Source organism: Anastrepha ludens, chromosome 6 (genome assembly GCF_028408465.1).
Source record: "Anastrepha ludens isolate Willacy chromosome 6, idAnaLude1.1, whole genome shotgun sequence".
Classification (NCBI taxonomy): Eukaryota; Metazoa; Arthropoda; class Insecta; order Diptera; family Tephritidae; genus Anastrepha; species Anastrepha ludens.
In genome coordinates this window covers 80,591,394-80,619,232 of record NC_071502.1, presented here as the reverse complement: position 1 = coordinate 80,619,232, position 27,839 = coordinate 80,591,394, and the positions used below count along the sequence as shown (strand labels likewise).

At 35.2% G+C, this 27,839-nt stretch overlaps 1 protein-coding gene across 3 annotated transcripts in view; it reads right to left on the bottom strand.

The window, feature by feature from the left end:
- Nucleotides 1-27,839, bottom strand: part of LOC128867795 (neuropeptide CCHamide-1 receptor) — a 137,710-nt gene that overhangs the window by 30,755 nt on the left and 79,116 nt on the right. For 2 of the 3 annotated variants that reach the window (XM_054109301.1, XM_054109299.1), the window contains exon 2: nt 19,729-20,489. In XM_054109301.1, the coding sequence (XP_053965276.1) occupies nt 19,729-20,288 (560 nt within the window). In that variant the 5' untranslated portion in view covers nt 20,289-20,489. The remainder of the gene's footprint in view (nt 1-19,728; nt 20,490-27,839) is intronic. The other variant, XM_054109300.1, reaches the window with a different exon arrangement.

Here is a 27,839-nt window from a genome sequence, read left to right as displayed (position 1 = left end):
CCATCGAAAATTTCCGCTTTTATCTTTTCTGCACTTAGTTTTGGAAATTTTTTTGATAGAAAAAGGAAAAAAAATCCGTTTTTGCCAAGACCTTTCACAAATTGTTGTATAAGCCCTAGTTTCCAATCCAATGTTGTGTTTTAGCTCTACTATCCCACAAGCAAAGAAAACAGGGATACTTTGAGTAACCGCTTTGTTGGCCTAGAAGGAAGTTTACCATTTTTAAATCGATACATATAAACCAGTTATATTCCACATATTTAATTTTGTCTAAGGGCAAGAGTTGTACATTATATTTTTTAGTAGAATGTGCAATAGAAAGCGACCCACAATTATTCCGATTGTGCAACAGAACGCATTTTAGACTACGTTTTGATGAGTCTATGAATAAACGCTACTCATTAGAAATGTTATTTTGTAATCCCATTGTAGCCATTAAACCAGGTATATCTTTACAAAATACAAAGTCATCTTCTTCAGCAAAATATTTCAGAAGATTTTATTCTCTTGTGCCGTAATAAGAAATTTTAATTTCCTTTGTTAGTAAGTTTCTTTCTTTTAGCCTAGAAGCCAAAAGTTCAGAAGTAGACTTTGATAGACCCAAACTTCTGAAAAGCTCGTTTAAATTATCTTGGTTAAATGGTCTTGGCGTTTCCAGGTCACATTTAAAGTCACTATCCCTACAATCAGTATTAGCCTTCAAATACATAGGCTCCTCTTGTGATGGACCAGCTTGAGGTTCAGTTGATATCCTAGGGCCTAAAACACGTCTATATACCGACCGTATGCAAGGATATTCCCATTTGGCTCGATTTTTCCGGTTAATGCCAGTTATGTTAATCAAACAAAAATAACAGTCGTCGTGGTAGCTCACAAGATCCTTCTAGACCAGTGTTTCCCAACCTTTTTTAGGCCATGCTCCACCTTAACATTTCTAAAATTTTTATGCCCCCATACATAATTTTTAACCTTTAAAAATTGTTTTGTTCCCTTAAAAAATATAAATGATAAGTTTTAGGAAGGAATCACTATGAAATTGTTATCAAAACATCGTAAGTAAAATTTCAAAACATATGTATAATGAAAAACTGAAATTCAAAATAATTTTAATATTGATTTTTTTATATTCATTTAGTGCGATCCTTGTGCTTGATGCTTGCTGCACAGAGATTTTATATTAGGTTCCAATTTACTTAGCTTTAATCTCAAGTCTCCACGTTGTGTTATATCAAGTCGATTTCTTTTTTTTATCAGTAAATCATTTACAGCACTAAATCCACATTCAGCTAAATATGAAGATGGAAACGGTAGTAAAAGTTTTCTTGCACATTTGGTTGCATTTGGGTATTTAGTTTCAGTTTCTTCACAAAGCCATGCCATCGCTCCTTTTATATTACATAAAGTTTTTACGGATTCATCATTTTGCAATTCTGCGAGTTCTTCTTGATAGTGCATATTTGATATATCAGACAAATCCACTAATATTGGCTGCATCATCCATGTTGGGAAATCAATTTGTTTTAAATCAGAAAATCTTTCTTTTAAATCAGCGGATAGAATATTCAAATGATTGACAATAACAAGTAATGCGGTATCAGTTACTTCACATTTTTGGAGCCAATGAAATTGTTCAAAGTTTTTGTTGTTAATGTGTTTCTGATATAACTCTATATTGGTAATGAAGCCAAATATCTTTGTTTTTGCATCGACAAGTGTTTTATTTGGTCCTTGAAGTTGCTTATTTAATATACTTAGTTTTTCAAAGATATCGGCTAAATAACTTACAAATGCTTTACCATCGATTGTTAACAGATACTTCATTTCAGGTTTGTCGCTTAAAAAATCATTAAGAGTGTCAGTTGCATAAATCTTTTCAAGCAGTTGCTTTTGGATAGCCATCTTACTTCAGTATGAAGTAAAAGTCTCACATGGTCTTCATTTTGTTGTTCACATTTGGCACTAGCTTTAATAGCATTAACACACTTTATTACTGTATGTAGTACTTCATTTAGAACAGGCGAGATATTTTTAGCTACCAAGTTTTCCTTATGAATAACACAATGTACAATATTCATTTCTGGATTCGCATCTTTCATCAATTTTAAGCAGCCATTTTTCTTGCCCATCATATTAGGGGCGCCATCTGCAGCACAAGATGTTATATTTTTCATTGGTATATCTTTGACATCTAAGTAGTTTTTTAACTTATTATATATATCTTTGGAGGTAGTGGTGCTTTCTAATCTTTTACAGAACAACATTTCTTCAGTAAAATGCCCTTCATCAATATATCTTACATAGGTTATCAATACTGCCTCACTGTCTCTCAAAGTTGATTCATCCATTTGTACTGAGAAATTTCTTGTTTTCAGCTTTTCAACAAGTTGTTTTTCAATATCTTCACTCATTTCGTCTATTCTTCTGCTAACAGTATTGTTACTGAGTGGCATAGCTTTTACATCTTTGTCATCTTTTTCCAGAACCGTTTTAAGAAATGCTGATATTGACGGTTTTATCAAATTCTCTCCTATAGTGTGATTTTTTCCAGTTTTAGCGATTAATAAAGAAATTTGATAACTAGCCTCAGAAAGACGATTATTTGTTAAAGAACGAGCAGTAAATAGAGACTGTAATGTTGTTCTTTTTTCAAACTTTTCTTTTAAAGTTTTAAAGTAACTCAAATCTGAATTTATATGAGCATTATGTTTCGCCTTCAAATGCGCCTCAAGACGACCTCGTTTCATTGATTCGTTGGTCAAGCATTGCTGGCATAAAAGACAAAACGGCATCCGCTCATCGTGAACAGCGGGTATGAACCCAAATTTTAAATATTCCTCCGAATATTGACGAGTTTTTTCTTGTTTGTTCCACTCATTTTATTATGGGCTAAAAAAAATCAATTAAAAAACAATATAATAAAATATGTGCTAAAATTAATTCAATATGACAGAGTAAACGTATGACGCAAAGAAACATATTTATTTAAATGTATATAATACGATTACCGATATTTTTTTCACTTGACAAAAATTTCTGGAAAGTTAAATGCTTCTAAAATTAAAATAAATATAAATAAAATCAAATACTTACCAATTATATCTATACAATATTGTTGTTGGTGGGTGTTAAAATAACAATAACTAAATAATAATTATATAAATTTATTTAGAATATAACAACTTAAATACTTTTATATATTGAAAACTGGTTGTATATCTTGAGCAAACGATGTCGACTATATTACTGATCGTGTTATGAAGCGCATTGCGCAGTCATGAGTTATGTATGCATGTGAGTAATACGACATAAGGGTAACTGCTACAATATATCTAAATATATTTGTTAAATCAACGATTACTTGACGGATACTTATTTCAAATTAATACCAACTGAATGATGTGAAACACTACAGAAGTTGAGTTGGGCCAATTAGGTGCGAACAACGCCGTTGTTTAGCGAGTTTTAAAACGTCTGGGGTTCCCCGCGACAGGTGGCGCACTCAAGTTTACTTGACGACTCTAATTACAGCATTTTTTTAAGAATTTGCCTTTTTTGTTAAATTTGTCACCGATATTTAACATTGCATTTAAATAACCCAAAGCGAAAGGGTTAAAGTCGTGTCGAGTCCATTTTGAAATTGCCCCCCTTAACTATCAAATTGCCCCCCTGTGGGGCGTGGGCCCCACGTTGGGAAACACTGTTCTAGACCATAGCAGTTTCGTATTCAAATATATTCCTTTTTTTATTCGTGCACAAACGTAGAAACTCAAGGCATATTTTGCATGCCATTTGCGGATACCAAGGCTAATTTTTCATTTCCTCCAGGTGACCAAAGTCATTTTTGTAAGCCTCAATTACGAACGGTGCAACATTTATACTCTCCGCAAATAAAACAAAATTGATTCTACCGTATCGATTGAGCTAAAGAATCTTTCCGTCGATTGCTATTTCTGTCTCAAGCAATTCAGGGAGATTTTACAAAAAATTAAACGAACTTTTGGTCGAATCGGTTGCCGCCGTATATCAAATTTTCATACTCCATAGTTGGAGTAGCAGTAAAGAAGTTGGAATCGGCCGGAGCGCTACTTGCGATATTATTCGTGTGTACGAACTTTAAAAGGTAGGCGGGTGATAACGGGAAAACAAAAATAGATTGAAACTCTTGACACTGGAAAGGCCTAAATAAATGCTGACCTTATCAAATATATAAAAATCGAAAAATAAAAAATGTAGGTTTCTGGGTTCTGTATGTACTTTGAAGTTTTGTTTTGTACATTTTTACTATTAAGGGAAAATTCCTAGTATGGTTAAAATCTCTGTTTCCGTTTTCCTTTTACGAATCGTCTGATTGTTATGACAGCGTTCGAAGCGCCCATTTGGCCATACAAGTTTTCAAAGCCAAGTAAAACAAGTACAGCAGCAAAGCCAGCCTGTATTGGGCCAGCATCTTTAGCGAAGAAAAGCAACCAAGTAAGATGGGCGCGCAAGGGAGGTATATATATATATAATTGGTGCGTACACCCTTTTTGGGTGTTTGGCCGAGCTCCTCCTCCTATTTGTGGTGTGCGTCTTGATGTTGTTCCACAAATGGAGGGACCTACAGTTTCAAGCCGACTCCGAACGGCAGATATTTTTATAAGGAGCTTTTTCATGGCAGAAATACACTCAGAGGTTTGCCATTGCGTGCCGAGGGGCGACCACTATTAGAAAAATGTTTTTCTTAATTTTGGAGTTTCATCGAGATTCGAACCAACGTTCGCTCTGTGAATTCCGAATGGTAGTCGCGCACCAACCCATTCGGCTACGGCGGTCGCCATAGGAGGTAAGCTGCCCAAAAACATTGCAGTTTCACTAAAAACATCAATAAATGTCGAAGTTTGTAAGGAAATTGTGATTTCGGGTTTGACTTATATGGTAATTAACATCGGATAGAAAACTTGTATTTATTTATTATTATTATATCTAAAGTATATCAAGGAAAAATAATCCCAAAATGCGACCTAAGACAAAATCAAAAGTTAGAAATTCGTTGCGCAGTTTTATTAATGAGATTTATTCTCTTTGTGTTATTTGAAAGTCGACTTTTTCCTTTTATAGTACATTAGTCATATTATTATGATGTAAATTGCTTAAAATTCTTAATTCAATTATTTCATGTGCTCCCTTGGAACCGAATATTTATGAATGTGCACCAGTATAATGACATTTTCCACCTTTTTAACTTCATTCCATTATATTTCGAGCTTTACGTAGAATTAAATATTCAGAATATATTTTGATACAATTGTTTGTGTTTATGTATTTTCATATGAAATGGTACTACATATATCGGGTGTTTTTTTTTATTCACAAGAGTACTATAGATATCGATTACTATGGTTTCCTATGACATTCCTGTTCAGTAGGGTTTGGCAAGTCCTCGTGCATCGTTCGACGTCAGGACAACGCTTCCAAATTGTGGTAATTTACTTAAAACAAAAAAATAAATCTGTTTGCGAAGTTCATGCGCTGGCGGCATAATCGGTCCTTAGTTCTTTCGAAATGGAGGTAGGAGCTGCCGTTACGGTGAATAGCTAGCGCTATCGAGCCATGTTGACTAAAATTTGTATTCCAAAAATTAATCAGCTAAACATCGACGTTATTTGGTTGCAACCAGAGGGCACGACGTGCTTCACAGCGCGCTTGACAATCGATTTATTGCAATATACAAGCCATACGACAACATTTAATAGAAAAAGTAATAAAAAAATTGGACTGATCGAATGGATATCATATTCAAAAAATAAATGCGATGAAATTATGAAAAAATAAAAAAAACTAATAGGTTTTAAGAAAACCAAAAAATCCAACAACATTTCTGTTTTTTATTATCATTTTAAGCCCCTAAAAACCCACCTTATACAAGTATATTGCCTGAATTCTCTACAAAATAACCATAAATATGTGTGTGTTTGTCAGATATGGAACCCAAATCATTGCCCTAAATGAATTTTCCCCAGCTGACTTATTAATTTGAATGCCTGCAGTGAACTGAAAGGAATTACAATAAGTTGTTGCCATGGTGGTATACGGGAAAGTTTTTAAGCTCTAGTGCCGACACTCATTTGTTCTAAGGCCAATTTATGCACACGATATCACTCTCAATTACAATGTGAAGAGACAAATTGTTCATCATAAATTTTCATTCATCACTCCCCCCTAAATTGTATGGCCGTAGGGGCACACTGCATATCTTTGCTGGTAGTTTATTACCTAAAGTTTTTGCCAAGTGTTACAGATTTGTGCTGACATTAATCAAAACAGAAAAAAATTTGGAGCGACAAAAAAAATTGCTGAGCAAAAGCTGACCAAGAAACTGGAAAATATGTAATCCAACATGAATGTGGCTAAAATAGAAATAAAACGAATAGCGTCGTTAATGAAAACGTTTTCATCACCGTAAATACTTAGGAGTTGAGGGAAAAACCACACACTTCTACTAAACATAAGTAGGGACATAACTCATAAAGTAGATTCAATTCGAAGAAGAAAATAATTTGCAGATAAAGTTAGGTTAAAGTTATTATTACACATTTTTAAGAATTTTCTTTCATATATGAGTATGGCACAAGTTCGGAAGGCTTTTAAGGGGTTATATGCAGTTATGACTTTCAAAAAAATCGATTTTTTTATTGCATTTTTGTAATGTACATATATTCAAAAGTATACGCACGAAATTTGAAGTAGATCTAAGCAATACTTTCGGAGTTATACCTAAATATGTAGAGATGCCTCGGCACGTTTTAAGGTAGGTATTGAAACTTTAAACGTGTTTTTTTCAAAACGGCATTTTTCAAGTCGGTGTACACGATATCTCGAAAACGGCTTGTTTGATCGGTCAACCGTTTTAACTCAATCTTTAAAGATACATTTTCTAGTAATTAATCGTTCCTTTTGTAAATCTGATACTTATTTTCCATTTTATAATCAATTTACGGCCAAATTTTAACGTAAAAATCGAAATCATTTCTTTTAAAAGCTGCCATTTTGTGAAAATTCACTATTTTGATTAGCCGAACGATTAATTACTAGATAATCTAATATATTAACAAAATTTGTTTGGTTTCTTGATTTCAGATAATCCAATCCTGAGTTACGATGTGCACCGTAAATCGTCTTTTTTTAAAGGAGGTTCCAGAAATCGCCTGGAGCGCGCTCTATAATCAACATTTTCATAAATAAAAAATTTTGTTACGTTCTTGAAGGATGCTTTTATAACCGCCAAAAATTTTCAAATTAAAATATTCTGAAGTTTCTTCAGGATAAATCCTTGACAACCCGTCTTTTATTTGCTTCATAACTGCGTATAACCCCTTAAAAGAGGAAAAGGCAACAAGAAAAAAAATTTGGCCAAAAATATACCTGATTTTTACGAAGGGGGGTAACGCCACTGTGGGGGTCAAAAAATAGTCGATTTTTGGGAATTTTTTTTTTGTAAGTAGGAATCATTATTCGAGGATCGCACAAAAGGCAATTTATTATATATGTATTAAACTATGTTGATGTAAATTTTTATTAAAAAATATTGAAAATTGACAAATTTATGTAAATAAACGTAACGAGTTAAAACAATATGGCGTCATCTTGTGGCAGCGATACAGCAATGAATAATCATCTGAAATCAAAATACCAGAAATTTTATTAATCTACACAATAGTGGCTCTCGTTGTAGGTAACCGTTTTTTTTTTTTTTTTGACAAAATGGTGGTGATTTGAATTTCGATGTGTTTTTTTCACCATTTTTTTGATTTTTAACAGGTTCACTTAAGTAATCACTTAAGTAATCTAGGTGAAGACCAATTGAACCCAGATTTTTAAATAGGATACTATGTCTGACTCTATCGAACGCTTTCGGAAATTCGGAGAATATGGCATAGCATTGTTGGCCTGTTTCAAATTTTTTTAAGACAAATTTTGCGAATAAACTTAAATTCGTAACAGTGGATCTTCTCTTAACAAAGCCGTGCTGATAAGGCAATATGAGATCTGAGCTGCGCGCTTGACTATTATATAATAACATCAGATTCTAGTAGTTCCAGAAGGTTTTGGGATTTGATTTAATGTTCAACTCAATGTTATGAATTTTAGTGAGATTTATTCAAATAGTTGAAATTTTTTAACGTTCGTTTATATTCTTTAACAAAATACAAAAGATTTTTAGTAGATTTAAACTTCTTGAAATAATTATTTTATTATTATTTACTACTAGCTTTAACCCGCGGCCCCGCTCGCATAGGAATAGTTTTGAGGGATTTAGGATATGTATACGAGTATAAAAGAATTACAAACAATAATTTCATAGAAAATATTTTTTATTAATAACCATAATAGGTATTACAATACCCGGCATCCGTTGCTATGCCGCGTTGAATAAAATCAAAGCAACCAATCAGAGAAATATGAAGAAAAATTATTTTTATTAATTTTCTGGCTCAAACGGTTTTTGAACTTTGCATTTGGGTCATAGTTGAACAGCTTATGCGGATTATGAAGTCTAGAGTGTGCTATAAATAGTGGGAAATAGGAAAAACTAAGATTTTTTAGATTACATTTAAGCAAATATTCGATTATTAGTGACGAATGAGAGTGGTGGCGCGGCCTAGGGGCTGTGGGAAGGGAGTTCCATCATAAAAACATGCCTATAACCTTCATTGGGTAAAATTATGAATGTATAAAAATTTTTACGTCATTTGGTGTTGTCGTTTCGTAGTGATGCGCGGACAACGTACAGACATTCACCTTTATAGTATAGATATTTTCAAGTTAAATTGTGGCAAAATAATGAATATCTAATTAAATATGTGCACACCGCACATATGCATGTATCGTATGTAGTATACGCATATCTGACCACTCAACATGTTTTTCCTATACCGATCAACAGTTTAGCTTCGACGGCCTCTAGAGAACAACATTCTTTAAATAGCTATTATCATCAGATTATGGGAAATTTGTTTTTAGCCTACTTAATGTACATTTATTGACAGATAGTCAATATTACTTCTGAAACTTTCGGCAATCATCGGTAGTAAAGTAAATATTCGTTTGCGTCTGACTACTGACTATTTTCGGTTTTCTCTGCTGACGCTCGGATATTTATTGCATTTGATAAGCTCAACTGAGTTACGAATGACAAAGCAGAACGAAAATAAGCTGCTACGGATGGAATAAATACTCGCATTATATAGGTATACATATAAGTACACTCATTTATAAATCTTTCTTTCGACTCAGCTTAAATAGTAATAACGACATAGAAGTAGAAGTATGTAATACCGATGCGTCAACTAAAAGACAATTGAGGTGCATAAATAATATTGTTACATCTCGTCATATTGAGTAGTGAGGAGATTTTATTGATTTTTATTTAAATTTATATGAAGGACTGACTTGAATTTTATAAATATTAGAAAATAAGTACTTATTTTCTTGGAGCGTTTTAATTTGATGTTGTTGTTGTTGTAGCAACATAAACATTCCCCATACTTATATACGGTGAATGCTGCTGGAATGACAGTCTTTGGCCGGATATAAGTCTTTGGAACGAATTTGCTGTTGTAGTTAGTTGTAGTGCCAGGAGCAAACTAAAACAAATCCTCCGACACGGCGCGCAAAAAAGGAAAAGAAATCTTTTGTTTGTTACTTCATACATACAAATAGGCCGCCTTGTCACGCTTGTGAAAATTAAGTAAAAAGTAAAGCAGGCGATCGATTCTGATTCTGTGTAAATGCGAAGTGAAAAGAATTATCGTTTTCACAGACACTTTGCACTCTGTCTTTTCACAAACGAATATTTTGCGATGCTGGTTTCTGCTATGATAAAAGTGTTCCATTTCCACTGTAGCCACGAAACTTTTGCAAGTACGATATTCAAATTTCAAATGATATTTGTTTTGAAGCTGGAGTAAATTTGAAGAAAATATGCCGCAAGTAATTATTTTGCTTGATTTGGAGCAAAGAGTTCGTGATGATGATGACGAATTTTAGTAAATTTAATAATATTTTGAAAATAATGTATTATTTATGGGAAATTTGTTGATAGCGCTGAGACGTTAGTTCCCCTACAAATATTTCAAGTCGTGATATTTTGAACATTGTAAAAAGAATCAGAATCATGTTTTATTTTAAGTATATGAATATACAGAAAATAACAGGAAATAAGAACAGCACTAGCTCAAGGCCATCAGCTGGATTGTAAAAAGACAACTTTTGCAAACAGTGGAATATGCTTTTGCCAATAAATTTCAATGATAAAATTTATTCATGTTTATTTATTTTTCTCCATTCGTTTTTAACAAAAACATTTGCTCATAAGCTGCATTAGTTTAAAACTATTGTTTAAAGGTATTTACATATTTGAATTGTACCAAAATATTTAAGCTTGAAATAAAAATACCTCAAATAAGTTCCTTTTCTTTGGTAAGAAATATTAATCATAAATATTAATTGTTCATAGATGCATACAGTGGCTTCCCGATAAGGTGGTCCGGTCTTCTTTTGTACAATATTTCATGTTTAATTGATTTTCGTTAATTTAATATATTATTAAGTTAATATATTAGTTGGTGTTGGTGGTAAGGGGGTGTCCCTTAGCAAACCACCAACAAAATGCGCGCACGCCCACAAACAACTTTCCTCACGTTACAGCTAGAACTCAACCCGATAAAGTGTTCGGAAAAAAATAGACTTTGATAGTGATTTTGTTACTAAAAAAGATCTGAAAAACTGTTTTCAAAATTATCATAAAACCTATGACAGTTTTTCAAATAAATACGGAAACATAATTTAAATTCAATTTACAAAATGAACAGCAAGTTAGTATATAGTGTGAATTAAAAAATTAAAAAAAGGTAGTTTAATTCAAGAACTTAAAAATCAAGTCGAAAACGCAAGGAGATCAAAGACTCGACTTGATATTGACTTTTATAAAAGTAGAATTCATTCTACCACAATAACTATATAAATCATAGTTTAAAGCTTTGTGCAAGTTAAAAAAAAACATCTTGTGTTTTCATCGAATTCTTCAATTTTTTCAATAAAATTTTAGGAAACTTTTCGGTCAAATAGAGTTTTCTAGACACGCAACTATACTCGCACTTGCACGTTTGCCACGGGCCACCTTCTTCATTTTTTCACAAACAAATTGTCAGTGAAAAGACAATTTTCATATGAAAATATTTTGCCGTTTCTTTTGATTTTTTCACGCAATGCGAATCGAAAGTGTAATGAAAACGGGGAAAATCCTTTGCATTTCACGTTTACACAGAACGAGAATTGACCTCCAGTAAACATAATAGGGGTACTCACACAAATTTCGAAACTTTGGTGGTTTGTTAGTCGGCTTTGTGCTAGTTTGGTAAAGATCTTTCGCAGTAGGCGAACTATTTGCAAATTACACACGTTTCAAGTAAATATTCTTGAAATATTAAATTTTTAACTATACATATTTACTTCCTTCACTTCTTTAAGTTGTAAACTTAAACTTCGTGCCTCACCTTCAAATGCCAATTGTCAAACAGCTGTTTATCATTTTACCTGCTACTGCTTAAATTGCTTTCGCTGGATTTACATAAACAAAATAAAGCAATACTGCCGAGAATCGAAGCAAAGAGCTCGGTGTGAAGACTACCAATTTGACAGCAATAGTTTTGCATGAAGTTATAGATTTAAGAAGATTAAGAAGTAGATAATACGATCTGAGCAGCCGAAGCAAAATTGTGAGAGTAACTTTCGCTGCTACGTCATAGGCAACTTTTTTTTATTAACGATTCTTATTCATTTTGTAGAAGCGTCGTGCAAAATTGCACCTAGGATATATAAAAAGATGAAATTTAAATTTGAAAGGTTAAGCTAAGAAGCACCGAGAGATTTGGGAACTCCTAAACCACTCAGGCTAAAAAGCGCATTGTATTTAAAGCTCTGGAAAGTGAAACGGTAGATAGTCAAGGGGGAAAACCGAGAAGTAACGGAAGGAAAAAGATAGGATAGAATAGAGGTAGTTAGTAGACCTGTTCTCATCAAATCGGAACCCAAAATTCGTAACCTATTCGCTTTCCATAAAGTCTGCTACCTCTGCGCGTTTTAAACGTTTTTCAGAAGAATTCAACCGAAGTAGTAGTAAGTTGTATGCTGCGACGTTGACATGATTTTTTAGTCGTTGTTTGTGAGCTATGGCAAATTGTTTTGTTACTTACACAGCAACATGCATGATACAAAAGGAAATTGACAACAAAAATTATTGTGTTGCGGTCTATATTCACGTGGCTAAGGCTTTTGACAGTGTATGGCATCCCGGACTATTGCACAAATTAAAAAAAAAAAAAACAAATTACCTCCAACTGACTATTATCTACTTTTGCGGAGTTACCTTAATGACAGATATTTTTATGTTAAATTTAGACTCGCGACTTTTACCTCCAACTGACTATTATCTACTTTTGCGAAGTTACCTTAATGCCGAATATTTTAATGTTAAATTTAGACTCGCGACTTTTACTCGGTAATAAATTGAAAATCTACAAAACTCTTATAACTTCAATCTAAAAATACGGCATCGAACTATGGGGAACAGCAAGCAAATCAAACCTTAAAATAATGCACCGACTACAATCAGAAATCTTAAGGACTATCGCAAACGCAGGCTGGTACATAACCCACAGAAACCTTAAAATGAAATTGATTGAAGACGTCATTTGAGAATGCAGCAAAAATCATATTCGTAATCTACTAACACACACAAACGAAGAAATGCTGAAAATTCAGCAAAGACAAAAACGAATAACTCTAACAGCCTTAGCAGATACTACTTATGCAACATTAAAATAGATATCAGCTATAATTCTTGTGTGAACCTATTTTGCGTCTTATGTCATATAATTCTTATAAGTCTCATCCCTCTTATGCCGTAAAAAAATGCATTTTAAATAATGACTTAATGTTACACTTATATTTGAATAACTGTTATAAAAATTACTAAATGTTGAAATTTGACAGATGTAATGAATTGAAAAATAAAAAAAATAAATAAATTAAAAAAAAGAAATAAAATTTTAGTAACAGTTGGTATGCCAAGTCCACGATGAAGGTATGCCGCGTTTACTACGCTCCGCAGGATTTTATTTTACAGACGTAGGATAAAGGTGATGTATTTTTGGCCATCGCATTTCCAAAATTGTGTACCGAAAGTACCTACATATGCCGGCCTTAGTGTTTGTTTGTAAATAAATAATTTGTTGCAGGTTGATAAGCGTGAGCGCCTACTAATGACTTAATATAGCTTATTTAATTTCGGGTCAAGATTTTATCGTTTTTTCTTGACGTGCGCCCAAATATTTGGCCTTGTCGACGGATGAGATTATCGACGTATTGATGAAGATTGGCTTCTAAGTAGCGTTTTTCAGGGAAAGACTATACATATGTACTGACTTGCTTTTGCTTGGCTTTATTCGCTATTTGTTAGCCAATGAAGCAACAAGGTTAGCACCTTCACGTAGCGTATTCGTTGCATTTTCGATAGTATTATCGACTGCGAGTATGGCACTGTCATCCATAGATGTTGCAGTTACTTGCTGATTTCCCGATGGGAGGTTGGTCACTTGGTGTATCCAATTGGCGCCGGTTAGCACGAGAAAAAAACGACTGGCGCGCTTTGTTAAACTCGGCCAAAATCGCGTAAGCGGTTATCGCGCCATTAAAAAAGAAGAAGAAGAAAGTCGAAATATAGCAGAGCACCCAAAATGCTTCCATGTGTAACGCATGCGTTACATTAGACGAATATGCATTTGCGTGTTTTACGCAAAAGTACCTATCATTAAGATATGATGAGAGCACCTCGCAAGATTTTAGGGACTTGCGCTTTCGGAGGTGCCCTTCGCGCCATACTTTGTGGAAAGCTTGCGATACCACAACAAAAAATGGCTGAAAAGTATTTTTCCCAAAAAGCTTCTACGTACCTAAAGCTGAGGCACTTGCTACATAAGCTAGTCAAATAGACCATGCAATTTTTTTGGCAGTTAACGAAGGATTTCAGCCGTGATTAAATCAAATACTGGGGACTTTTAAGCGTTATTTTGCTTATTTCCATACCAACTGGTGTAACTGTAATAATATGTTTATCGTACCGAGGGCAATTTCCAATAGGTTCTACCTCATCAGTGCCTTCATTAGGGCTGAAAGTGTTTTCCAAACACTTAGCAAATTGATTCGGTTTTGTTCGCTTGTCTTAACCAAGTTTCCCACGTCAATTTTGGTCTATTGAAAAAATTACTCGCTTTCCACAAATAATACTCCGCGCTTTTATTAGCTATAAGCCCAGACGAAAATCGATTAAATGCATAATTTTAAAAGTCTTGATCGCTGTATGTATCTGTTTAATTTTTAATTTCCATTTCCTTTTAATCTTTGAAGATCTGATTTGCTACCAGTTTTTGCGTAGATTCCGTTTTTCTGCCACTAAGTTTCTGATAAAGGGTGGATACTTTTTTCATCAAGTACTTGTTTTGGTATCGGTGTACGGAAGTTGTTGCGTAAAATGAAGTACTGCCTCGCGCTGCTCGCTAGTAGTAATTGCTCTAGCTGAAGTGGAAAATATTTCCAGTCGGTCAAAGCATTGACTAGCATTGTTGCCCTTTGGCATTGTGCTGCATCTTGCGATATTAATAACTGTACCAGATTGGAGCTCAATTCAAGACCTGACAGACAAATAGGCGTGTGAATGTTTTTGTAGAGGCAAAAGTCAATTAAACCCAGAATCTTCTTTGTATCCTGTATTCGATGGCCAGTAAGTTGGTTTAGCAGTTGAAATTGAATTACAGTTGTCATAGGCAACTTCACATCACAACTGTGTCTGCTCATTTCACACGTCTTCTCACGCTCTTCCAATCAGTCGTTGTTCAGACGACAGTTTTGCGTACTTTTTGTGATATTTGTTTTTCTCAGAACAAATGTGGGAAAATTCTCAGAATTTTCTTTATTGGTTTTTTAGTGGACAAGTACATGTGAAGTTTTACTGAAAAGTATGAGTGAATACCAATGCCGCATATTGGCTTGTATATAGCTCAAGGAAAGCAATTTATCAATTCGACGAAATCTTGGCAAGATTATTGAAATGAGCGTGGAAATGTGGTTTGCGGCACCTTCTTTTTCCTCATTTTATTTTTGGGAGCTTTATTTGCTTCCAAATCGTTCATTTCCCTTTTGCACTGTAAACTGATTGCTATTAAATTTACTTTCCCTTTATATCTTTTATTTCTTTTCTCACACACGCCCAAAAATTGTATAAGCATTACTATAACACATTTTCATTATTCTGCTCGTCAATGGAAGATCCTTGCTGAAAACTCGAGGCTGTCAAGGAAACCCAAAATATATACCTACGTTAGTTTAACTAAAAATTTACACTAACGCTTGAACTTTACAAACACTTGCACAACTACTAAACTACATAGTTTGCCTTAATTATATGCAATTTGAAGTTACTGAAAATTTCAACATAAATAGTGACATTCTTTAAAAAAACATGACTGCAAAAACTTCAGAAGAGTTTGGTATACTTCACACCACAATTTACGAGTTAAGTTTGTCTGGTTAAGACTTCGCGCGCGTACTAACAACAAGTCGCAAACATTTCACCGCAGTCGGATGCGCTGTTTGAGAGTACACATCATTCATATATACATGCAAAAATACAACTATATATATATATATATACATATATATAATTGGCGCATACACCCGTTTTGGGTGTTTGGCCGAGCTCCTCTTCCTATTTGTGGTGTGCGCGTCTTGATGTTGTTCCACAAATGGAGGGACCTACAGTTTCAAACCTACTCAGAACGGCAGATTTTTTTTTATGAGGAGCTTTTTCATGGCAGAAATACACGGAGGTTTGCCATTGCCTGCCAAGGGGCGACCGCTATTAGAAAAATGTTTTTCTTAATTTTAGTGTTTCACCGAGATTCGAACCAACGTTTTCTCTGTGAATTCCGAATGGTAATCACGCACCAACCGATTCGGCTACCTCCACATTTAAATGCTAACACCACCTGCATTGAAAAGAAATCTCCGCTAAAATCGTAAAATTCAAAATGCTAACCAAAAATGTATGGTTTTTTTCGGATGAGGGGGCTGAAAATGCCTAGTGCAACGTCAAAGATGCCGTCCCAGCAATGGTATGTCCGGAGACTGAATAACTCCCCCTCATTTGGAACCGTTGCCCACTCTGGAACCGCTTTCGCATTACTTCAGAGTATTTCTCATATTTCTTGTTTCCAACGCATGCATTGGAAGAATGTGTTCAGCAGCATCTTCGTAGGCATGTGGAGCGTTCGCATTTTCCTATTTTTAACAAGTATTTCTGGAAATACTCGTGCCACGAAAGCATTTGGGTTGTATAAAAGTGATTTCACCGAAGTTCCGGTTCTTCCATGTGCCCATCCGTCAATTTGCAGCGTGTTTCGTTGATCCAGCGGTCATCCAGCCAAAACGTTTCATCCCTTAATTCGCGCACTGAAGGTTTGCTAACTCTTTCCTCCATTCCCTCTTTATTTAAAGCTGGCCCTGATACTGTGCGTGTTTTGTTACCTGAAGATTAAAATTTTACATAAACGCTAAATTGTTGCGTTGGAGAGAATAATGAGGTGGCGGCTATTGTGGTATCGTGACTCAAGAATGATAGATTAAAAGGTTTGCTCTTTAACTATGCTACAAAAAGAATTGAGAGGGGAACTTTGTATGCTACGCCACATGGGAGATTCCGCAACCGAATATCACATGTTTTCATACACTCGTCCAATCAGTCGTTGTTCAGATGGCAATGAAGTGTCATTGGTTGTTTATTTTTCAGTTCAGAGTGGCCTTTGTAGCCTTTTTTTAATTAGTAAATTTTTATTTTTAATTATAAAACTTGTATAAAGTTAAAATATTGGATCAATATGGTCTTATTTTGGAATGAAGAACAATAAATTAAAAAATATATATATGTAAATATAGATATCACATGGGCTGAAAAGTCCCTATCCTAACAAAGAAAACATTTGTTTTATTCTTTATTCAAAGTAAGCTTTATTCATCTATGTAATTTCCATCAAGCCGCCGTAGCCGAATGGGTTGGTGCGTGACTACCATTCGCAATTCACAGAGAGAACGTCCGTTCGAATCTCGGTGAAACACCAAAATTAAGAAAAACATTGTTCTAATAGCGGTCGCCCCTCGGCAGGCAATGGCAAACCTCCGAGTGTATTTCTGCCATGAAAAAGCTCCTTATAAAAATATCTGCCGTTCGGAGTCGGCTTAAAACTGTATTTCCCTCCATTTGTGGAACAACATCAAGACGCGCACACCACAAATAGGAAGAGGAGCTCGGCCAAACACCCAAAAAAAGTGTACGCGCCAATTATATATATATATAATTTCCATCAAGAACAACGCACCCATTCCAGCGCCGCTCTAACATTTGAATACTACTTTTTAGAACGATTTATCTTTTATTTCGAAATAGGCCTCAGCGATAACCTCTTCATTTTAGCGAAATGTCTTACCGGCGAGCATTTTTTAGGTCTGCGAACAGCCAATAGTCGCTGGTAGCCAAATATGGCGCATACGGTGTACTATAGTTTTGTCATTGTTCAGAATCATCAACGTTCTTGTTTTTGGTTAACAGTGAGCAAATGCGTCTTTTGATATCTTTATGAAGTCGGCTAACTCACGCAACTTCACTTTTTGATCATTTAAAAAGATTTTGTGGAGTTTTCTGATATTTTCTGGACGCCTCATTTGGACGTCCATAGCCTTGTGCACCATCGGTGTCCTACGTTCACGTTTGGAGTCAACAAACCAGCGTTTTATTATTGTTTTTAATAGAACCTGCATAACACTTTTCAAGCGATCGCTTCTCTTGAACGTTATTACTTCCCATCAATAAGTAGTTTAAAATTAAAATACGAATTGCTTTGAAAATAACAAACGACCTAATGAATAGAATATCATCAAATTTAAATAACTTTTTTTAAGGTGATCCATATGGTAGGCCCGGCACTTTTCAGACCATGTGTGATTTAAAACAGGAATAAGGATTACGAATACGTAAGTAAATAAGCGAAACTTGTCAATATGAGAAGCCTTTATAATAATTTCGAGGGGTGTCTAATGGAATATATGTGAGATTTTATTTCGTGCCGAGCAAAAAAAAAAAAAAAATAAATAAACACAGAAATTTGTAATATATCTATGGGCTTAATGTCGTACAATGGACTTAATGTTGTCTGAATGCTAGACTGGCTAGTTTGTCCCGGCAAAACAGAAAAGGAGTTATCTATAAAGACTGTACATTAATACAAAAAATATCTCCTTGATATATTTGTTTAGTGCCCGTCCGCTCAACCTCGTGTTTGGAGCTTAACGGAGCTGTCTTTTAGATTAGTGTTACCCATTTTAATAAAATTCTTACAGTGTGCAGAGATGCATTCGAAAGTACTGTTTTTTATTGTCAAAAGCTACATATACATTTTTGTTTTGTTGAAAATTTTAAAAAATTCATTTGCCTCTCTTAATAATAATAATAATAATAATTGGCGCTTACACCCTTTCTTGGGTGTTGCTGGAAACCTTTCTTTGTACTTAAATTCTACTTTAAATCAGTGTTTAAAAGTGTGCGATTTTTTTTCAAGTGAAGTTAATGATACTGTAACATATATATATATATATATATATATATAATTATATATCTATGTAGTTCACTATTTGCCACAGGCTGAGTAGTCTTAATCATTTTATGCAAACGAGCTCCATTCAAATAACTTTATTCTATATTTCGCTTCAGGTTAAGAGACCGTAATCTTTTTATGCAAACAAGACATATTCAAAAAAGTTAATTCAATAAACAAACGTGTTTACTAGGACGGAAAGTAAGTATTATTAAAAGAAAGATATTTTTTCGCTCAAAACGTTTCAATTTTCTTTGTTAGAATCTTTGAACTGTCAATCACTTCCTGGACAGCGCGGTGGACACGCGTCTGACTTGTCATTGATTTAATAGCAACACGTAATACCCCACATAATGTCTTATAGAAATCAAATAGACGTTGTCTTTAATTATGTGACGAAAATGCTTAAACAGACCAAAGTCCTCACACTTCCTTAAACCAGCGTGGGTAGAAAAGAAAGAAAGTCTCTTGTCATTGCACTTTAAACGGGTAAGTGATGACAACTGACGGCAAGAAAATACAGGCAAAAGTCTATGCTTACACAGCATATATAATTTTATTAGACATTTTAGCATACTTAGGCTTACCCATTTACATCTTTGATATGTATGCTTGTACATACAAACTTCAACAAATTATTCTTATCTGTTTTTGTAATATGCTATATATCTTTATTATCATTCAGCTCACGCCTGCATACCTCACTTCAGAAATCTTTGCCTGCGAGCACTGGATTGTTTACTCACTTTTACTTAAATCTACTGCGGATCTGAATTGAAGAGTACTTATACGCACTGGTGTACCAGTGATTGTGAAACTTGTTTTGCATTCATAAACTTGATAATTCAATAGATAATAATAAAAGAAAAAATAATTTTCGTTATTTGTTCACAAGAGGTAATACCTACATACTCCTGTCTTTATATGTAGTTTACTCCTCTTTTAACATAATAACATTCCCCATTCCAGTATTCCCAAAAATACTTACGTATTCGGCACATTTCGCATCTGTCGCACGCCTAAGAAGACAACAATCAGTGTGCCATTGCCCAGTACGCCCACTATGAAGATTAGCGCGAAAAGTACCGGTACGATGTATGTTTCTGGTCGTAGCACGTAGGGTACGAATGGTGTTTCCGTGGCCGCGTAATCCACGTCCAACGCTGTACTGTTGTCGTAGTCGGCAAAGTTCGCTGTTGTGCTCATGGTGTGCATCAAATTATCTATAAAACCCACAACTTCACCACTGCCGCCATCGCCTTCATCCTCTAACTTACTGCGAGTTAAGGTGTTGTCCTTGCTGGCGCTTGTGACTGTCGTGGCTACGGCAGCTGCTGTCGTGAGCGTTGCCAACTCCCATAGTGGCAAATCGTAATTTGTAGAGCTGGAGGAGAGCGAAAGCTTTGGTGTTGCCCCTATTGTTGTATGTTGCAGGCCTTTATTCTGTATTGCGCTTGAATTATAGCTAAGGCTCGCTACGGCACTGTGTGCTAGCGCAGCCACAGCCATAGCGGCATTTGCTACGCCATAAAATAATATTTGTTTCATTTTGTTTTTGTAACTATGTTTGCTTTTAGTGTTTTGCCCCTATCATGTATAGTTAGTTTACGGTTCGTTTCGATTCGACCACCAGCTGAGTTTTCCGTGGAGGCGTAGAGGGGCCACTTCACTGCAGCGTTTTAGTTCCTTCACTTAATTTGTTGTTGCGTTGCTTCGATGCCATTGTGTGTGCTGTTCATTCCGTTGAGGCTGAAAAGTGGATAAATATTTTGTAATTAATAGGTGACCTGCTGAGTTGGGATGGTAAAGAGTAATTTATTTGCTATTTTTTTAAGAATGTTACAAGTGGAACTATGAAATTTGTGGGTCACACACAACGGCGGCCGTAATGTAAATATGTATGTATGTATGTTAAGAAGGCTTAAGAATTTAAAGATAATGTTATTCTTACTTTAGTGCATGCTTGTAAAAAATTGGTATATGGTAACGGAAGGAAAAATATGTATAGCTTTCGAAAGAATGCATATCCACCTCTATACGAGTATAGCATGTATCAAGTCTAAGATTTAAGCAAATAGTAAAAAATTGGTAAGTGATGGCAGAAGAGAAAACATCATTTTCCCTTAAATACAGTAGAATCCGCCTGTGCAGGTTAGGTTAGGTTAGGTTAGGTTGAGCAGCTGTGACTTGACACACTTAGGCCTGAATAGTCTCATTGTGATACCACGTCGTCCTTTATACTCCTGAAGACTCTGAACCAACCTGTGCATTTATTGAATTTCGGAACCCCTATTTGAGTGACCTCTTCAATGAGAGCGTGGAAAACCTTTTTCTGCAACACCTCCTATGTTCCACGGTTTCCTCTTCCTCAATACTTTGGCAGCTTCGAAAAAATCAGTATGTGGTACTCCTAGTCTATTTTCATACTTTCCCATTAGATAATGCCCTGTTAGTACGCATAACGTTTTTCTTACATCCTGTCTCCTAAGATTCAGTAGTGAGTTTGTGCGGTCATGGTTCCATTCAGGCCAAGTTTGCGTGCTTATTTCGCTAAAATATTAGCAGCATTGATATAGTGTCAATATATTAATACTTTGCACGTAGCTAAGGGAATTGCTGATTTGCTATTATCTTCTATATTTCTATGGCTTTGCACCCGGATCAGGTATATTTTAAAATATTGCGATATTTCGTACAATAATTTGTGGCATTCAGTTACCGTTTTAGACGAGTGTTTTTAGTGACTCTAACGATGGCAGAGCTGCCTGACTATTCAAGTAGACATATACTTTCCTCTTAGTTAGGGGCCTTTCAGGGGTCTTTAAGGTTGGGTTAGGTTATGGTGGTAGGTCTGTACGACCAACTCACTTAGACCTTACAGGCCCATTGTGATACCACTGTGCAACACTAGGACCTCATTTACTTTTCTTCGTGGAACAATTTTGTGGATGTTATGAAGCCTAAGACTGGTTCAATCTCTACGCCAGACGGTTTTATAAGAGAATTGAAAAAGTGTTTACCTAGAAAACGTGCTCTGATTTTAGCAAAGGCTGAACAAGGTCTGTACGACCAACTCACTTAGACCTTACAGGCCCCTTGTGATACCATTGTGCGACACTAGGACCTCATTTACTTTTCTTCGTGGAACAATTTTGTGGATGTTATGAAGCCTAAGACTGGTTCAATCTCTACGCCAGACGGTTTTATAAGAGAATTGAAAAAGTGCTCTGATTTTAGCAAAGGCTGAACAATTGCCAAGAAAGGGCTCAACTGCTTCTTCCTCTTCCTCATCTCTACAATGTCTACAATGTTCATGAGAGAAAACTCCTAGTCTCAAGGAATGCCTGCCAAACAGCCAATGACCGGTTATACAAGCCACGACCTTCGAGATATCCTTTCTTGAAAGACTAAGCAGTTCATTTGCCCTTTTCTTATTTATTTGCTGCCATAGTTACCCAGCTGTTAGGCATGTGCCTTCATCTTTTGATTATTAGTTTGATCGTGGCCATAGGTACCCACTATGACACCAATACTGAGTAGTTGAAAAGTGGTACCTTTCCTGTTTAACTCATCGGCTTTACATTTACCTTTCTCTCATGGCGATAACTTTTGCCTGAAAGACACTACAGTGAGTAGGTAAGCGGAGGGATGCACTTATGTACAGCCTTTCAGAATAAACGCCTCTATATATCTGAACATCAAGCTTATATCTGCCAGTAAATATACTGACTCTGCCAGTAAATATACTGACTCTATTTTCAACATGTATCGTACCACTGTTCCAGTTCTCTTTAGAAGTAAATATTGTGGTAAAGAATTTATTAAAATGGAGCTCTGGACTGTTATAAAAGTCTGTAGTAGCTGGAATAGTGGAAAGCTTGTCTAATATAGTAGAATGTCCTTTATTGACAGTTTTTAGGAGGGCGAGTTCGCTGAGCCTCAATGCTGACTTGGCAGCTAGTTGCTTACTATATAAGTGAATTGATAACAAGTATAAAATTACGTGTAGTGCTTCCGTGGGAGTGGCTCTAAGAGCTCCACTTTTGCATAAGTTTGCTTTTGTTACGAACCAATCTGTTCGCAATAATATTTTCATCAAGAGCCGGCCTACTTACTAATTTTCTGTACAGTACAATCAGGCGTACCACTGTTGAATACAACCAGTGCACTATTGTCGGCGATAACCCCCAAGTTAATCCCATGGTTTTTTTGTATGAGTAAAGTGCTGTTGAAGCTTTTGCCACTCTGTCTTCTAAAATTTAGTTCCAATTTAACTTTCTAGCTCTTTCGAGCACTCGCTCCGACGGGACTCCAGTTTTTTAGTATTTTTAATTTAAAGATCAGAAATTTTAAAATCACAATATGACTAAGCCCTTCACTGAAATTTGCAATGAAGTAAATTCTCTTCCTTTTATATCTTTATTTGAAGTGTTGACAGTTGCCAAAATCGCGAAAACGAAGTAGCGGTTTTCGAAAGTCACAGATACCATATGAAATCGCCTAAAAACATTTATCAACAGATGTCTGCGCATTATTCACCGCATATTTTGGCCATGAGTTATCACCAATGAAAATCTTTTAAATATTTCAATGTGCAAGCCCACCGCAGCTGATATCAAAGAAAGGAAATGGCGTTGATCAGAGCACACCTTACGCAAAGAAGACAATGACATCACAAAGATGGCCCTAGAATGGAATCCACAAGGTTCCATAAGAAGAGGACGACCACGAACAACTTGGATGCGATCAACACACGCGGAATACCAATCAAGATGTTCCTGGCATGAAATTCGAAAAATTGCAAAAGATCGCTCACGTTGGTCTGAGTTTGTTTCCACCCTATGCTCTGATTAAGAGCGGTATTTCTTCATATAACTGTATAAATAATTTCATGTACAAATTATTTATTGTTAATTTGACAAGAGATATCAAGGCATAAAAAAAAAAAAAATTCAATAAATAACACTGTGCGACAATTTTGGGGTCATCAAAATCAAACCACACCGGACCTTTTTTTTCTGAAAATATACCTATTCAATAGCAAAACCCTCGCTGGGTTTTTAAAAGTTAGCTCGATTTTTTTTTTTATAGCGTTTTGAAGTTTTCTATTTTCATGAGATTTTGGAGTTTTACCTGTACGCTAAATTTGACTTATAAATCGACCTTTGTTTGATTTAATCGATTTATTTTGTCATAGCTTGATGCAGAAATTTCGTACATGTACAAATAAACTTATTTTCAGAAGAACCTATATCTCAATACGCAATTTTGAATACCAAAATTTCGAAAAATTGTATGTTTTTACCATTTTTTACTGTAATTATGAAAATAATTAAAATTTCTCACTATTTCTTCTAGCAAAAATGTTGCAAAATGTACTAAAAAAGTCATTTATAAGATAATATAAAAACATAAAACTGAACTTTAAGTTTGTTATTTTCTAAAAAAATAAATTTTTAACAAGATTTTTCTTCATAAAAATAATTTTTTTATACTCTGCTTTAAATTTTTTTTTAAATATCTAAAAACTCTGTAGGTAAAAATATTAAATAGATTAAGTAAAAAGATTATAGACTTGAATTCTTATAATAGGTCTATTTATAAGTTCGTGCGGTTTTACAACAGATGGCGTAACTTGATTATTATTCCATCGATCCACATTTCCAAACATTCATTGGAGAGCTACTGTCGTAAGGCACAAACGTCAGTATAAGTTTTTTATTTGAAGCGTAAACAACAATATTTTTACCACACTTGAAAATGTCGAATTTCGTGCCAAATAATGTGTTTTTGCGGGGAATTCTTCTTCATTATTTTAATATGAAGAAAAAAGCAGCCGAAAGTCATCGTATCTTGGTGGAAGTTTATGGTGAGCATGCTCTATCTGAGCGAACGTGCCAGAAGTGGTTTGCACGCTTTAAAAGTGGTGATTTTGGCTTGGAAGACGAAGAACGCGAGGGTGCGCCGCCAAAGTTCATGGATACCGAATTGGAGGAATTGCTCGATCAAGATCCGGCTCAAACGCAAGAAGAGGTTGCAAAAACTTTGGGAGTTGATCAATCAACCATTTCCAAACGTTTAAAAGCCATGGGAATGATCCGAAAGGTAGGCCATTGGGTGCCGTATGAATTGAAGCCAAGAGACGTTGAACGCCGTTTTATGGCATGCGAACAACTGTTTCAACGGCACAAAAGAAAGGGTTTTTTGCATCGAATTGTGACTGGCGATGAAAAGTGGGTCCATTACGACAATCCAAAACGTCGGGCAACGTATGGATACCCTGGCCATGCTTCAACATCGACGTCGGCGCAGAATATTCATGGCCTGAAGGTTATGCTGTGTATCTGGTGGGACCAGCTGGGTGTTGTGTATTATGAGCTACTGAAACCGAATGAAACGATTACGGGGGATGTCTACCGACGACAATTGATGCGTTTGAGCCGAGCACTGCGAGAAAAACGGCCGCAATACGCCGATAGACACGACAAAGTTATTTTGCAACATGACAATGCTCGGCCACATGTTGCACAAGTGGTCAAAACATACTTAGAAACGCTCAAATGGGATGTCCTACCCCACCCGCCGTATAGTCCAGACCTTGCGCCATCCGATTACTATCTCTTCCGATCGATGCAACATGGCCTGGCTGACCAGCACTTCCGTAATTACGATGAAGTCAAAAAATGGATCGATTCGTGGATTGCGGCAAAACCGACCGAATTTTTCACAAAGGGAATCCGTGAATTGCCAGAAAGATGGGAAAAAGTAGTAGTAAGCGATGGACAATATTTTGAATATTAAATTTGTAACCATTTTACGTCAATAAAGTTTCAAATTTCGAAAAAAAACCGCACGAACTTATTCATAGTCCTATTAATTTTTTTATTTTTTTTATTAAAATAAAGAATTTTTACGTACTAAAACCTTGGTGACGAGCTCTTTTCGACAATGATTGAATTTCAACATCATCATTATCAGAGTAATCAGATTCATCAGTAAAGAATTCCATGCCTGTCTCTTCTTCTTCTACCTCATATTCTTTTTCCTCCTGGTTACTCCATTTTCCTTCATTTTCTTCCTGGTCGTATTGAAAAATATGTTTACTCCACCAACATATTTCGGCTAGTATGGCACCTGGAGCTCGTTTTCCTCGGTATCTTGACTCAAATGGCATCGCAGTTTGATGGTAGTTTTGACGGGTGGTTACGTATAAAATTATTTTCATAATTACAGTAAAAAATGGTAAAAACATACAATTTTTTGAAATTTTGGTATTCAAAATTGCGTATTGAGATATAGGTTCTTCTCAAAATAAGTTTATTTGTACATGTACGAAATTTCTGCATCCAGCTATGACAAAATAAATCGATTAAATCAAACAAAGGTCGATTTATAAGTCAAATTTAGCGTACAGGTAAAACTCCAAAATCTCATGAAAATAGAAAACTTCAAAACGCTATAAAAAAAAAAATCGAGCTAACTTTTAAAAACCCAGCGAGGGTTTTGCTATTGAATAGGTATATTTTCAAAAAAAAAAAAGGTCCGGTGCGGTTTGATTTTTGATGTCGCACTGTGTAATCGGTATTAAAGTTTCTCACAATTAATTACTTTTGTTCTGCCTTCATAGTGATTCGGCTCTGAATTTGATAAATGTCGGCAATGCCAACTAATGCATTATTTATTCTGAAGATGAACGTTTAATTAATCGATATAAAGTGACACTGAGTTTCAAACAAAATATCTGGTAATTTCTCAGCAGAAAACCATGAATTGTTGCATAAAATTGATTTTAATAGCTGCTTTTGCAACACTGCCACTTCAGTGTTTAGTTATTGCAAATGAGCAAAATCGTTATTGGTAAGAACCATGGCTTTGGGCTATGACTATGGACTTCATAATCTATAATAAAGAGTGATTTAAGGACAAGTTTTAAAGCATTTTGGCCTTAAAGTGATACCTTCCAAAACCAACTTTTTGACACCTCAGACTCACATCTTTTATAATAATTTCCTTTGATGTTATTATTATATTTTGAACTGCTTCATTCGAAATTCTTTGAACCGATATAATACTCACAGCGCATATTATTAATTACTTGTTTTAAGCTTTCATAATAGAGGACATCTAATACACTATGAGCTCGACCATACGAGAATGTTACTATGCGGCATGAAATCATACAAGTTTTTCTATTTGCCGCCTATTGTTGTCTTTTACGCAGTATTTAAATATCTACTTTTTTGTTTTCACGCTGTTCTATTCATCCTGCGAATTTTCTATGAAAGACAGTTTTAAATAAGCTGTATACAGTTAAGACTTTTGTTGTTTGCAATGCGGCGAAGAATTAGTTTAATTATATTATTTATTATGTTTTTGTCCTGTGCTACCTACTTTTGCTCATTCGCATAGAGACAAACATACAGTGGCACTTGTTTGTTCTCACTTCTATCCCCCATAACTTGAGAACGGTTTAATTAATTTTCAAAAGACAAAAGCCAATTTGAAATAATCAATTCAGCCTTTTATTGTAAAAATAAAAATAATGGAATATTTAATTATTTGAAAGTTTTCCAGTAAACGAAATAATAACTGAACTTCACAATTCAAACATAAAGTGGGGCATTTATGAAAATATGCAAATAAAGGAAAATTGATGAACTAATTTTGTGCAGAATCTCTTTGCACTAATTACTGCTTGTAGACGTCGTTGCTTTGGAATTTGTTTTCCTTGTTCACTCATCTCGGGAGCATAGGGCCTCGACAAGACTCTTCCATCGTACACGGTTCTGTGCTTTTGTTTTTGCAGCGTCCCATGCGATATCGGCATCTGCTAGTTCGTGCAGAGTCGACCTTCTCTAGGTGTTGTTTGGCCGACCTCTGCTCCCTTGCAGGTTCTAGTCCAGTGCCATTCGCGTGATGCTATCTGGTGGTTTTCTCAATGTGTGATCTATCCATCGCCACTTTCTGCGTTTGATTTGCCTAAGGATGTGTTCTTCGTTTGTTACGTCGTTACTAAGGGTGTTTGGCCAGAATATTCTCATATTTTTTCAATGGCTGATCTCCGGTAATTTTTACCACTAATCTGCTATTTGGGTAACC